Below are 16,092 nucleotides of genomic sequence, written 5' to 3' on the forward strand. Positions count from 1 at the left end.
AATTCTCTCGAGTTTCATGTTCTTATTGAGAATAATATCTCAAAACACCAGAAAGAGTTCACTTCACAAGCAGCAGGTCGCCTGCCTTCAATCTACAGTGCCAGGCAACTGATTCTCCAATCTTGGCCATCATTAATTCCACCCACTGCGAAGAAAAACCATGTGACATGGATTTGGGTTATAAAAAGCTGAGTTTGGGATGGTGATTTGAAGAAGGCAAGAAGGGAATCAAGATACTTTTGTGAAGTATGTGATGTCACACTGTACGTTGTTTCCTTCTTTCGTACTTACCAGACAGCTACAAATATTTAGAGGCATTGACAAAACTAATGATTATATTTCATATCTGTACAGAAAGTAAAAAAAGAGCTTTTAAATTCTAGAAAACTCTGCTCAGTGCATAGTGCACTAGTGTAACTGGGATCTTATTTATGGTGTCCTTAAAAAATTTGCAACTCGTTGTTTTAAGCTGTGAAGGGTACATGAACATTCTATATGCGACATCATTCATTAAATTATGTTTTTTATTAATAAAAAAATACAGTTCCTTGGAACACACTTTGTAAGCAAAATCCGTATGTTAACAGACTGATAGTATTAAATCAAGAAGTCCATTGCAACTTTCTGACATTTTATCTTCTAATTAGCATTTGTTGAAGACATACTGTCAAACTTCTGCCTGACAAATGAATGTAGAATTGCCTTTAAAATTTTTTAACATGAAATGTAATTATGTTATTCATGATTAAGCACTGCATCAACACATACCACCTGTTCTTGAGCCTCTCTTGATGGTAACCAGTTTGGTCCTTCTTTGTAAAGATTCACACATCCTAAACCAAACATTTATTTCCTTATCTCTGTAAGTTGCTTGGATTTGATGATGAACAGTCAGTCGCTGTCATGCCTCGCAATACTAAAACCAAATCGCTGCTCAAATGCAATGTTTGAGCGCACTTTCAATTCTGTTCAACTTTATAAACACCTGCCACCATTTTATTCACATATTTAAAACTTTATTAAGTACAGTTATGTGTTTTGTTCAGAGCACAGGTATAGTGGTAAACACTGCAAAGTTTGCATCTTCTGTGCTGCCTTAGACCATTTATTTTTTATATTTCCTTTCCTTGGTTAATTTCCTAAACAACTCTGTTTTCATAGAATGCCTTCCCTTCGGTTGTCAGAAAAAACTTTCGAATCTTAATCTGGTTGATAATATAGCTTGAAGGTACTTTCCTAGGAATACCTGCAACCATTAAAACACACACAACCAAATTCCCTACAGTGGGAGGTGAATAAATATCACGCTTTCATCTGACATCGTGTAAAAGAGCATCAACACCACAGTGTTGTAATTATTCATCAATAATACACTGTTTATCGATAATCTATCACACATGAATTTCAGTTAGTTTAGAAAAAAATCTTTGTATTCCCTTAACCTTAAGGTAGGTAGGCCCCTCTCAATCTGGGCTCCTAGTGACTCTCTCTCTCTCTCTCTCTCTCTCTCTCTCTCTCTCTCTCTCTCTCTCTCCCTCCTTTCCATTCTTCCCAATTTCTTTTTCCATCCTGAGGAAGGAACTTGAAGTTTCAAAAGTTGGGTATAGTTTTTCTTACTTTCGAATTTGTCTTCTGAAGCCATTCTGTCTCCTTGCAATTTTACAGCTTTTTTATTTGAATTTTTATTTTGATATAATTAGAGAAAATGCACTTTATTTGCCTCTATGCATAAGAAAGAAACTCTTTAATTCCAGTAGTTCATATTGGTGTTAATTTTTTCATCTTCACTTTGTCATTTAACATGAAAAGCCATTTTATCTCATCCTTGTCAATGTGATACAGGTGTTCATATTTTATGTTTACAGAAATAAAGATTTAGTAACTACCTGTGCTGTTAAGAAATGTATACAAGTTCAGTACCATATTTTAAAGACTATAAGACACATCTTAATTTTTATCAGTTTTTTTAAATTTTGCAATTTTTTTTATTAGATTGCAAAGCTAGACTAAGAAAAAAACTCTTAGTTTATAAAACCGAACTGACACTTAAAATCTCTGAACATCGTCATCTGAACTTTCTTCTCCCTCTTCATCGTCATCATTCTCCTCTTCATATATAAGATGGTCTCCACTGTCATTTAGAGCATTACTTATTTTGAACGTCTTGAAAGATTTAAAAGTAATACCTTCTCTCATTCTAGACCACAACTGTTTCATCCACTGACACATTTGTTTGATTGTAGCTCGTTTTAAAGCTCCCTTCAACATGAATTCATGTTGAGTTTCATCCATCATCCATTTGGTTCATTCCTCCCTCATATACACTTTTAATAGTTTGTTTATCGAGATATCAAGACGTTGCAATTGTGAAGTAAGTCCTCCCAGAATGACAGCAAGCCTTGTATTTCCTTTTCTCAATTTCTCTTTCACAAAATTATTCAAATGACTACTAAACTGATTTAACGCAAGAAGAGAACTCTTCTTCAATAAAGCACCTTTCCTTTTCTTCCACTCTCTGCTTATCTCTAATTTCATAGCAGCCTTCTCCATCCCACTCTTGTCATGTACATGATCACTACCACCTGGCAGTATTTCAGAAGATTTTGGCATTGTTTCACACTTGAAAATGATCATTGGATTAAGATGAGCATCATCAGCTTAACTTGAAAGGGGAACACTGTAGTGCATTTTTTTCATGTTCACCTGTTTTTGTAGCTACAGTTTTAGTACCTTTCATGGCAACAGTTCTGTTACTTGATACATCAGATGTCAGAGGAGTGTCTGGCTGACTAGCCTGCGAATCACGAATGGTGTTTTTCTTTCTGTTGGTAGAGGGCCAAAATGCCACTCTGCAGCTCGTTTCCATGTTCTTTTACATATGCTATTACTTTTCAATTTATAGCCCACTTCATATGAATACCTTTTATTTTTTTCCATTACAAAATTAGCTATTAACAAAAATATTGAACTGTTACTGATAATGTAAAGCATTTTCAGTTCAAGTTCACTGGCACTGTACATTGCAGTAGCCATGCGAATATATGGCCATTTTTAAGACTGGTGGGAATTTTAAATCAAACACTGGATATTTTTATATTAATTTTGAGCACAGGATGCACCTGAATTTTGGAGGCAATTTTTCGAAGAAAAAAGTGCGCCTTATAGTCCATAGAATATGGTAATGTCTCAGTGCTTCTTCATTTGGTCATTTGGGCTTCAATATTTCTCTGAATTTTTACATTGTGGGAGAAATTTTTGCATTTAGTATGTTGTCAAATTTTCATAAGTAAATTTGGAAGTGGTTTATTAAAATGACATTAAGCTTCATTCTTCCTGCAGAGCAGACTACATGAATTATACAGTGTCAGATACTTTAGAAGAAATAATTTTGCTTTGTTTTCAGGATCTTCTAGCCCTTCATAATGGGGCTTGGCCCAACAGTGATATGGATAAAAGAACATCCTCTGGTTCTGAAGGTAAAATTAAGTATTTTGAATTTTTGTTTACAATTGTAGTAAAGGTAAATGAAATTTAGTACCCATTAAAGTAACAAAATGTAGCCAAAATTTGAAAAGATTGCAATATTATATATCTGGATGGTAAATATTATATTATCATGGAAGCGTTGTCAGCAAAGATAGCCCAACTAATTTTAAATTGGCTAAAGACAGAATATTATTTGTAATTTTAAATGAAATCAGGTACAATTGAGAAAAAACATCACCAACTTAACCTCATATTTTAAGGAGAAAAAAGTACATTTGCGAGATATCAGCTCCAGCATTGGATCCTGAGTGAAAATTTAGGCCATGATTTTGAAAAAAATGCAGTTATGGCCTGAAAGTACAGCTTTTAATCATTTGCAGGCACTGATTGTTTGTCACTCACTCTGCCACACTACAGCTGCATAATGCCTGAGTGCAAAGTGCTGTTTAGTGGAGTGAGTAAGAAGTTTGTGTTCATAATGTGGGTGAACCAACAAGTGACAGTGCTTTGTTCATTGTGCCCAAGTGCACAGTTCCTAATCTGTGGCTGATGCCAGAGATCTTTTGAATTTCAACACTTTGTCACGATACTCAAATGCACTGTAAATTAACAAAATGAATGAACGCATCATTAAAGAAGTAGCGAAGTGCTACTTAATTTTTAACATCACTGTTGTGCATTATTTTCTTTGTATTCAAAAACCGACGCTGCATTTGTGGGATTTGTGCTACTCTTCAACAAGAATGGCATGATTAAATTGTAAATCAAAAATCACTACATGGAAAAGGTAGATCGCTACTTACCTTAAAGATGACATGTTGAGATGCAGACAGGCACTACGAAAAGCTTTTTACCAAAAAAATGCATTCTGGTCCAAGCTGCTGGAGTGCTGATCATGTGTGCATGAGGTATGCTTGTTTGTGTGAATAAATGTGTGTGAGTGCTTTCTGAAGAAGATTTGGCCAAAAGCTACTGTGTAAGTGTTCTTTCGTTTTTCCTGTTACGATTCAATGTCTCATCTTTACAGTGAGTAGCAATCTATCTTTTTCTTATATTTTTGATATTCCAACATGGAATTCCCATCATTTGTATATTGTTAACTTCATTTCATAATAATTATTCTCTTGATTAGATATATTCTTTTTGATTTTCAAGTATTATGTAAGTACTGGTGAAGAATACCAGTATGAGAATATTGTGAAAATTATATTGGACACATATTATGTGTTTGATGTTGATATATTGCATACTCATTTGACTTGCCTCTTTTTTGTGTAAAATAACATGTGCTCTGACAAGATTTCTAAAAGCATTGGACACACGGCAACCTCCCCCCTTCTCTACCCTCGCCTTCAACATCCTGTGAGTGGGAAGGCTCTGGTCATCACTCTGCTGTACAATACTTAGTACTAGGGCATTAGGCAGCAGCAGTGGGACAGAGCAAGTGACAAACAACAGTGTGTGCAAATGTTTAAAAACTGCAATTTCAGGAGGTCGTAACTGTGTTCTATCAGAATTATGGGCCAAATGGTGCTGATATCTTGCAGGTGTGCCTTTTTTTATAAAATTGTAAATTGACAAAAATGTGATGTGAAGTAAGGTAAGAAATTAAAACAGTGATGATGATTAGGTGATCAGCCATATTGAGTGTAATAAATAGAGGGGTTTTGAACAGAGTGACACATACTGTTATTTACACAGGAATATCCTGTGCTAGTTTGGCACACAGTAGCATTGCATTTCTGACCAGTGGGGTAGATGAATGTAGATATGTTGACAGAACTGTACTGACATAAGTATGAGGGCATGTTGACCTTGCCACAGTGACACTGGTTCCCGCCAAATCACCGAAGTTAAGCACTGCGGGGCTGGGTTAGCACTTGGATGCTGAGTGCTGTTGGCAAGCAGGGTGCACTCAGCCCTTGTGAGACAAACTGAGGAGCTACTTGATTGAGACATAAATTGACATAAGGCCAGGAGAGTATTGTGCTGACCACATGCCCCTCCATATCTGCATCCAGTGATGCCTGCTAGCTGACGATGATATGGTGGCTGGTCAGTACTGTTGGGCCTTTATCTCCTGTTTGGGCGGAGTTTGTTTTATGTTTGAGCTCCTAGTAGAGATAGCAAGAAGGGTATTATTCCTCTGTCTACCAAGTATTAGCTCAGAATGTGACAACTGCAACTTGTCTTTTACCTCTTTGTAACATTGGAATGTAATAATGGCAATAGAAATCATTACATGGAGTCACCATTAACCACATGAGACCTACAATTCACAGGCATTGATATTACTGCAATTTAGGAAATATCACAAACACAAGAACAGTAAAAAACAGGTTTTTGTAGTAGTGTAGGCAGTGATGCTTTGAAGCTTTCCATAATGCTGCTTCCTGTAGCATACTGTCATACATTTCATCACTACAATTAAGGCGTAGCTCATACATCATATTAACCATTAACTGTAATTGAAGCAGACCTTGTCCTAGCACATCCTAAATGAATCAGTTGTTAACAAATCTGCTATCTTGAAAAGGAACGTTATCAACATATAGTAAACTGTGTGGTCATGTGCATTGGCCATGCTGTACAGGAATGACTGGTGGTGTTGCCCACAAAGCCTAATATACATATTGCTGGGCCACCTGTACATTCATAAAAACCTTACATATGAATAGGATTTATCAGTGCTCTTCTTCCTCAAATCACAATGGGTGTTTCTCTCACCTTACCAAAATGTATTGCCTTCCACTCATCATTAGTGTTCACATATTAGTGCTGGTTTTATTTGCTATTTAAATGGCTTCAAAAACTGCAGCATATATTATCATTAACATTACAACAATATTTTTCACTGAAGAAAGTTTATGATAATTCCAGTTGCAACATTCTATACACTAATCAGTATGCAATATTGCCATGTGTGGAGCCCATATGTGCAAAAGTGCTGAGTGATTCTTGCCGAGACCAGCAAAGGTTGAGAGTCCCATGACCTGCTAGGTAGCCCTGGATTTGTCTCCATTGTTATCTGTTTGTATCAATGGTTTTGATAATTTACTTTCTCTGTAGTTCTTTTGGGGATTCTGATATGTGTTGTGCACAATACACAATATTCCTTTATCGGTACACACAGGTGTCAAATTACTGTTGTGGCTGCAGGTCCCGCTGAAATGTCTTATGAACCAGCCATCCACCTTGGGGTACAGTGATTTAAAGGAGGAACCACAGTACAGTCTTCCTCGGTGAAACAGTTTTGGAAAAAGAGGTTTAGTATTTGGCTTTCTCCCAGTCATTGCAAAACAAATGAATAAATCTCTCCATCACCGAGCTGGACAGTAAGAACAAAATAATGTGTGTATTATATTAATGAAAATTGTTGAGGGTTGCTTTCCAAAGCTTGTTTATTGTTACTCTGACACAGATGGACCATTGGCAGATGTATTATGATGGCAGCATTTAGTGTGTGTGTGTCATTACCTGGCAATATATACAATGTGCTGGCAATGAGGCCTTCTGGAGGCACATGCGTAGGGTGAGAGAACATTGGCATGCATAATAGACAAAGATGATGGAGGTGGTGGTGGCTCTGTGGAATCGCTAGCTCTGAATCACTGACACTCCTTGCCTCCAGTAGCAAAATCCTGAGGAATCTTTGAGCTGTAGTGAAGGGTCTTTCATAAAGGATATCACTAAAGCCACCCATTTTAGGAGGATCTCTCCTGCATCATTCTGCAAAATTTTCTCATCAGTCAAATTATTTAACAGCAAGTTTCATAGCTTTTCATGTTAAAAAATACATATGCACTTACCAGACATGTTTTTCTTGGAAAGCATTCCATTGTTATTGTTTTAGTTTGTCTGGCACCTGCAAGCCCTGTGTCAGCTCTTTCGTTGAAAAATTGTCTGTATTCTGCAAATTATGAGCGTTCTTTTAGGTAGGCAAAACAGTCTGTGTGTGTGAGGATCGCTTCTGGTCAGACAATGTGATGACTTTCACGGTCCAGCTCCAGTCTCGCTTGTGGCTCAGGGCCTCCTGTCTTGCATTTGGTGCCCTTTCTGGCCAAAATATTACAAATTTTGGATCTTCATAGTAGAACTTCTTTTATTTCTTCACTGTATTACTGAAATGTTCTTACTTGATAGTCCTAATAAATCATTGGTTAAATCAATATACAATACATAGTGATGCCTGTTTGTTCCCAATTAGCATGGCAATTTTTAATGTTGATTCAGCTTTAAACTGATTAGTAGTAATAGCTCATGTACTTTTCATTAAATAACCATCAGTGGAAATTGATGCAAGGGATCAAACGTAGTCCAGTCAAAAGTATCATGTTCAGAAAAGACACTCAGTGCTTAATAAATGAAGTTTAGGTGATAGTGGTTTTCATGTATCTTGTGTGCTGTGTAGAGCTGAAACTGCTTACACATTACCAAATGAACAATCACAATCTTTTCATATTTGAGTGTTGTTCTCATTTTTGTATTTCTATTTTGTTTTGTTTTTAGGGGGACAGGAAAAAATAGTCAGGGCATTCACTGAAATAATGAAAAATATGTCTCGAATGAAGACCTGTATTCGACCAGCAATGTGCAAACCATATGGGAAGCAGTCTGAAGCACTACAAAAAAGTAAGTATATTTTGGCATGTAGTTAGTAAAATCTGAGTTACAAGCTATCATAACATACAGAAAAGAAATAATGCACATACTTTCTAATCACTGAAACTAGAACAGCACAGGTTTTAAAGAAAAGACAAAGTATTTTTAAATTTTTAGAACATCTTCAGAATTAAAGGATAGGTTGAAAAATATATCTGAATAAGATATATTTATTTTATATATATTTATATATATATTTTCATTTCCTTGCTGACTGTAGACAGTGTGACTGTGGAAGAATCTCTGTAGACTGGGTGTTATGTAAAGAAGGTCTCGTTTGATGAATTGAATGAAATTTCCCCTGCACCAATAAACCCCTATGTTGTAGTGAATTATCACCTGCTATAATCCTCAGACTTCGTAACTAACCAAGACACTTTCCACATAAAATGCATTATGATAAGTACCACAAGAAAAGCCATAATGAGACTAACTTCTGAGGTGGTAGGCAACAGGAACATCAAAGTAGCCCTTATCAGGAATTTTGCAGATAGCCTAGTGCCTGTCTCAAAAGACCTGTTTCGTTCTCCTCTCATGAATGGAACATACCACATTTGAGCTGGAGCCATATCAACAACTGTAATAGAACTTCTGTTCATGAAATAAACTGCAGTTTAAACTGCATAGCCCCACATTTTGTTTCCAACTTTGGAACCAAACATTACATTATTTGTAATAGTGAGATTTATTCTTTCTCCCTTACCATGCAGTTGAGGAAACTCTTTAGTTAATCACTGTACTTTTGTTTTTACGCTATTCCTTAAAGTCAGATTTTTCCTGTCTTCATATTGAAATGAGCTTCACTTTCACTTACAAATTTCTTGATGTGGTCATCTGTTTCACCTTTCCTATGTAAAAGATGCACTTTTAAGACATCAGGGCATGTTAGAAAATATTCTTAATTGAAGTAATTTGGTGGACATTCCTTCACCTTATGTCATGTGAACAATCTCAAGGGGTCTCACTGCTGTATGCCTCACAGTGTTGTATGGTTTTCTAACTTCCTTTGCCATGATACATGTTTCACAACAAGGCATTTCATCTTCTGACACAATTTTGTCCACTCTGCCACACAGTTCTGGCATTTATTCCCCAGGTAATTGAAATTAAAATGTCTTTCGACACATTTGGCAACAACGCCTGTTATGATTCAACTTTACCAACAAGGTTAGAACACATGAAATTTCACTTTGGAACCTTAATTTTTATATCTTCTTGGCTCATCACATGTGACACAATTTTCCTTTCATGTTGCATGTGTTCATTACTACCACTGTCTACAACAAACTTGATATCTAAATCAAACAATGGACAGTCCAGGACAGAACAACATCAATATGGAAAGGATAAGGGAGGTGATGTGTTGAGACATAGAAAGATAAAATGATAAAGACAGCTAAAATATTTAAGCTTTCATGCAAAATTCCTCTTCCAAAGTAGAAAGCACACACATTTACGCAAGTAAAACTCTCACACACATGGCCACCGTCTGGAGGCACTGAGCCCTGTCTGCAACTGCATCTGATGTGAGCAGCAGGCTACTAGGGTGGTTGGTGCGGGTAAGGTGGCAGCATGGAGTGGGGAGGAGGAGGGATAGCAGGGAAGGGAAGGAGAAGTGTTAGTGATACCTGAGGGAATGTACAGGGATGATTTGGAGACAGGATAGGGCTGTTAGGTGAAGCATCAGTAGGCTGTGCTGAGGGAGGGGAGAGGGAAAGAAAAAAAGCAGAGTATGCGAATGGACTTTCAGGTGCTTTGGCAGGGTATAAGGCAGTCATAGTACTGGGTAGGAAGCAGGGAAGAGGATAGATAGATGAAGAACAAGGACTAGCAAAGGTAGTGGCTAGAGGGTTTGTGGATACGAAGAATACATTGTAGGCAGGGTTCCAATTAGTGTAGCTCAGAAAATTTTGTATTAGTAGGAAGAATCCAGATGACATAGACTTTGACAGCAGTAGTTAAGGTGAAGTACATCATATTGGGCAGTGTATCAGCAACTGAGTTGTCAGACTGCCTCTGCATAGTGGTTGCAGCTTAGTTTGTAGATCAAATGGCTATTATCACAAGTGGCCCTGTCTTTGGTGGGGTAGGAAATGCCCTTCACAGGGCTGGAGTAGGTGGCAGTGAGAGGATGTATGGGACAGGTCTTGCCTTTAGGACTGTTGCAGGGATCTGAGTCATGAGGCAAGGTACTGGGAGCAAGAAATGGACAGTGATATTTAATAGGGTTGATTGGTGATGGAATACCTCCGTGGGAGGTGTGGGGATGACATGCCTCTTTTAGGTCACAATGAAAGTTAGTCAAAACATTGGTGGAGATTGTGATTCAGTTGCTCCAGTCCTGGGTGGTACTGAGTCACGAGAGGAGTGCTCCTTCATGTTCGGTCAATGGATATGGTGGTGGTGGGGGGGGGGGGGGGGGGGGGGCAGTAGGTGACTTTGGGGGCAAGGTGTAGGACATTGTTTCTGGGCGAGATTGAGATGGGTAATTTTGGTCTGTGAAGCCTTAGTGAGATACTTTGCACATTTGGAGAGGGCTGCTCATCACTACAGATGCAACAACTAGTGTTGACTAAATTGTATGGAAGGGACCTCCTTTCATGGAATGGAAGCGAGCTACCAAAGTGAAGGTATTGTTGGTAGTTGGTAGGTTTGATGTGGGCAGAGGAACTGATGTACCCTTCTTTGAGATGGAGATCAACATCAAGGAAGGGAGCATGTTGAATTGAGGAGGACCAGGTGAAGCAAATGGAGGAGAGGGTGTTCTGTTTCTAGGGGTATGCAGATAGGATGTCATTTCCCTGAGCACTTGTCATGAAGACATCAGTGAATCTGAACCATGTTAGGGGTTTGGGGGGGGGGGGGGGGGGGTTATGGGCAGTAAGGAAGGATTCCTCTATATTGCCCATGACTTGGTTGGTGTAAAATGGTGCCTTGTGGGTGCCCATTGCTGTGTCACATATTTGTTTGTAGGTGTTGCCTTCAGAGGATAAGTAATTGTGGGTGGGCATATAGTTTGTTATGGTGACTAGAGAAGATGGTTGTAGGCCTGGATTCAACTCGATGTTGGGAAATGTAGTGTTCAGTGGTGGCAATGTAGAGGGAGATGGCATAAATAGTGACAAGCAGGGTGCCAGGTGGTAAAGGAACAGGACCTGTGGAGAGGCAGTAGAGGAATGGTTGGTGTGTCTTATCCAGGGGACTGGGTTACAAGTAATAGGATGAAGGTGTTGGTCCAGGAAAGCACAGATTCCCTCTGTGGGGGACAGTAACCAGCCACATTGGAACATCCTGGATGGTTGAATTATTTACATTTAAGATGCGTGTAGTAGGTAGAAGTGCGGAGAGCACTTGGGAGAGAAGAGACTAAGGTGAGAGGTTAAGGGATGGACATAGGGATTTGAGGAGGGACTGGAAATTCTGTTGGATTTCAGAAATAGGATCACTGTGGCAGGATTTATAGGTGGATGTGTCTGATAGCTGACGGAGTCCTTCCTGCAGTTCATTACCACAGTGATGGAGCCTTTGTTGGCATGTAAGATTAGATGGTTGGGATCCTTTTTTAAGTGGTGTATTGCGGTTCTTTCTGTGGGTCTAAGGTTGGTTTCCATATAGAGAGATTTGGGGAATCATAGTGAAGCAAGATTTCACGTTAAGAAATTTCTGGAAAGTTAACAGATATGTTTTGGGGCAGTGGGGATGGATCACAGTTGGATGGAGGAGTAAATTGAATCTGGAAAGTTTCAGTATTGGTTTTGGATTGAGTCTGGCTGATGGGATCGATGGCATGAAAGTGTTTTCGCTGTAGGGTCTGGGATAAGGAGAGAAGACCATTAACTAGTCCAGTATTATTTAATTGTGGGGCTAAGGGAAAGGCCTTAAGAAAGGACTGATACTTCCACTTTTGGAGGACAGGTCCAGGTCTGTGTTGTGGGTCTGAAGTCTTAGTGGAAGGAGGGATTGCTGTCAGAGATGAGTAATTTGCTGATCATTCCATTTTAGGGAATTCCATGAGTCAACAACAATGCGGAAATGGTATGTGAGACTGCATTCTAGCTCAGGGATATGGAAGTTTTTCTGTATTGGCACAGATGGAAGAAACAAGGATCCATCATAGTGAATAGAAAACACATTAAAATATGTGGGAAAAATCACAAAAAGGATTAAACAGATGAAGTACAGTGGGAAAAAATGAAACCTAATTGAGTAAGGCCTGTAGTGAAAGACAAAATGAACTCAAAACAAAAGAGGTCAAAGAGAAAAATAAATAAGAAGACAATAATGATAGGATGCAGGTAGGTAGGTGTTTGTGTGATGTGAGGGTCAGCAGGTTTAATCGGATTAGGTGAGGTCAGTTTGTGTGAACTTGAATAAGGGAAAAGAATGAGGGAGAGGAGGAATGGGGTGGTTAGGTGCAGGGTGCACCAGTGTCTTGTGTGGCACAGTAAGGTACAGAAAAACTCACAAGGGTGAAGGGAGATAATGATCAATTTGTAAGGTCCAGGAATATTTATATGAGCAGGAAGAATGTGGACCACAAGATGCTGCAGATACAAATAATAGTAACAAAGGGGGAAAAAAACAGTGCTGGATTGTGTGATGGAAAGAAAGCCATTAGGCAAAATCAAACAGTGGAAATTTCAGGATGGAAGAGCAACAATACGGAAAAGAAAATTGGTATGTCCATGTTGAGGTGGTGTTGAGTCACGGGCAGACACAATGAAAAAGACTGCTAAAATATTTAAGCTTCTGGACAAATTCCTTCTTCTGAATTAGAAAACGAGAGCATGTGTGCGCGCACACACACACACACACACACACACACACACACACACACACACACACACACACACACTAGGCCACTGTCTCCAGGGACTGAGGCCTGACTATGTGAGGACAGTACAGGACAGCACGGCATGGCACAGCACAGCCAGAGAAGGAGAAAGGACTTGGCAATATACAAAGTGTGTGTAGTGCTGGAGCGGAAGTAGGGAAAGGAGCAGGCAGGTATCATGTTATCTATTTTATCAATTTTCTTTACTTGCTTTTCTGTTGTAAGTACTCCTGGGGGGGGGGGGGGGGGGGGGGGGGGACTGCCTTTGCTGATTTCTTCTTTTTCTCATGTTCCTCTTTGTAATATTTTGCAGCTGGATGATTTGTGTTTTTGCAGTACTGACATAGAGGCAGTCCTTTTATTATCCGACCGCCTCCCAGATGATATTTGCACAGGTAGAGCATTGTGTTTTGTTCTTGTTACTGCTAAGTATCATCTTACTTTCACTGACATAGTGATCTAAACATCCACATTCAAAACACCTCCTAATTTCCCATTGTTTTTATTCTGATGTTTATTCTTGTTGGCTGCAGCTTTGATTGCAATACATATTTCATCTTTATTTTTCTTCATTTTATCTTCTTTTAGTGACGTGTTGAATAAAGGTTTTTCAATGTTTCCTCTTCCTTAGCAGTAAAGTCCCAAGCTCTTCCATATTGTTTATATTCATCTGGTAACTTTGTTATTATCCATGCATCAATGCTATTTTGTCAGTATTCCGCCTCAGGTGATTCAGTCTTGAATGCTAGGGTTTGCACTTTAGCAATAAAGGACATCGTAATTAGATTTATACCACATTCAGAGTTGTAGAACTTTGTAGGTGTATCATACATTTCCGTGGATATTTCATGGGTAACAAGTGTTTTTTTAATATGATATCTATGGCCCTCAAAATGAAGTATTTTGCAAGTGTCTATTTTTGTTCCCACATAGATATTACTGGTAAAATATCCGACAAGTCCCTTTGCCATGAACATCACATTTATTCTCCACAATGGAAAACTTGTAGCATCTTTTAATTTGAGAACTCTGTTTAATGCTGTTCCTTCTGCTGATGAAGCCAAAATATAACACACAATGTACAGGTCATCTTACTGGGAAAGCCAGTCTTTTTACACTCACAAATTTTCACTTTTCTTACTTTCCCTGATTTCCAGCTGTACAGTGCCCATAACTTGTCAAGGTACCTGATTGTAAAATCTGGTGATTTGTTTCTGACACTACACAGGATTTCTTTTTTAAAGAACACATAGAAGCACTTAGCTACAAAAAAAGACTGGTTTCGTTTTTTTTATTAAAAAACAACCAACTCATGTTACCAAATTATTAAAGAAACAGTGCTCTTATACCAACTGTGGTCTTACATTAACAGGTACTTATTTTTTTGTTGGCTGTGATCTTTGTAAATCACTGCAGTTGATTTGTGTATAAGGCCGGAAGTTGATAAATGGTTAAGTCAGTTTGTTCTAGAGATGTTACTGGAAGTTAACTCCAAGATTTTCTGGAATAGTATGAATAATGAATAAATAAACAAATAATATACAAATTCTGTGAATTGTGCAGTACCAGGGTTGCCGTAAGTTCTGGAAATCAGGGAATTTCAAACATCTCAGGAAAATTTGGAAAAAAAAGAAAAACACTGGAAAATCTTGTTTTCGTCTCAGTAGATGAAATGGTTTGTTTACTGAGATGTCATGCATCGTCGCTGGGTGACACAGCTGAGTACATGCGCCACTTCTTACTCCCTCATTCTTGCTGCTTTTCCCTTTCCTACCGCTTCCCTCAGCTTGCAGTCAGTGCTGCCACCACATCTTGGCACTAGCCTAGCAGCTGCCGACAAGAGGCAGGGAGGCGTGAGGAATGGTTTATTTGAATCTGATTCTCAGAGATTGTCGAAAAAGCTGCTGGAGATGGTGGTCATATGTGTGCATGAGTTGTGTTTGAGTGATTATGTGAATATGTGTGTGTGTGTGTGTGTGTGTGTGTGTGTGTGTGTGTGTGTGTGTGAGAGAGAGAGAGAGAGAGTGCGTGCGCTCTCATTTTGTGGCAAAAGCTAAGGCTCAAAATTTAGTTGTGAAAGTGTGATTGTCTTTTCTGTGCCTGTTTGTGGCTCAGTGACCATCTGTACAGTGGGTTGCTACCTATCCTCATTATTATAGATTCTCAGAATATTTGCGCAAGTTATCTGTTGCATGGATTGATCAGCACAGTGTCATTTCACCAACATGGTGTCTGTGACACATGAATAGCTGGCCACATGAGTGGACTTCCATGATGGAACAAACCCACAGGCCATTTCTGTGGGTATGTTTAACAAATCAGGCCTGCCGATCTCAAGCCCACTTAGCACTTAGCTTCCCAACTAATGTGAAAGCCCTGCAAGTCTCACCGATCTGTCCACAGGCCGGGTCTGTTTGTGAGTGGCATAATGCGGCTAGTTTTCTGGTTTATCCAAGGTCCCAGGGCTGTGGTGCTCCTTGACAGGCCAGAGGCCACGAGCGAGGGATTTCAGGAATTGCGAGTGTCTCACCACAAGTAAATTGTTCAGTGCGGTGTGTTATAGGCATTTTATTTGTTCTGGTACATTTTGGCACTTTGAAAATAACTTATATATTAGAAAGTATGGACAATAAAAAGAAGAAAATTGTGGCAGTCACTGGCTGTTTGTCTGCTATGTACTCATTTATTTCTCAAATGAAAAAAATCAGACAATATCTGTAAAATAATAGACACAGCGCCATGGGTAATAACTGACAATAACTGAACATAGTAGAACCAACATTTTATTTGTGGTCACCTGTAGTACTGATTTACATAACTCTTCCCTGCTTTATACACTTCTTTCAAGGGGCCTACTGTTTTCTGAAGTTCTTTTTGAAATCAGTGAAGGTATTTTAAATCTGTATTGTAGCTCCAGCGAAATGTGTATTTGTGTGTCACCAAATGTGTTTCCTTTTATTGAAGTAACAATAGTGGTCTTAATGAAACACATGTACCATTTGGCTTGCTTTCTCTGTCTAAAAACAGTTCATTACAAAAGATGTTGATCTTAGTACTCAAGATTTTTGCTCATATGGCGAATAAATACAGAAGTCCTTCCATTTTTTGTC

The 16,092-nt window shown here is 38.7% G+C and overlaps 1 protein-coding gene across 3 annotated transcripts in view; it reads left to right on the plus strand.

Moving 5' to 3' along the window:
• LOC126354264 (uncharacterized) overlaps positions 1-16,092 on the plus strand; it is an 80,349-nt gene that overhangs the window by 47,156 nt on the left and 17,101 nt on the right. For all 3 annotated transcript variants that reach the window (XM_050003790.1, XM_050003789.1, XM_050003791.1), the window contains exons 6-7: positions 3,404-3,476; positions 7,996-8,118. In XM_050003790.1, coding sequence (XP_049859747.1) covers positions 3,404-3,476; positions 7,996-8,118 — 196 coding nt within the window. The remainder of the gene's footprint in view (positions 1-3,403; positions 3,477-7,995; positions 8,119-16,092) is intronic.

This window comes from Schistocerca gregaria, chromosome 3 (assembly GCF_023897955.1).
Source record: "Schistocerca gregaria isolate iqSchGreg1 chromosome 3, iqSchGreg1.2, whole genome shotgun sequence".
In the NCBI taxonomy this organism is placed as follows: Eukaryota; Metazoa; Arthropoda; class Insecta; order Orthoptera; family Acrididae; genus Schistocerca; species Schistocerca gregaria.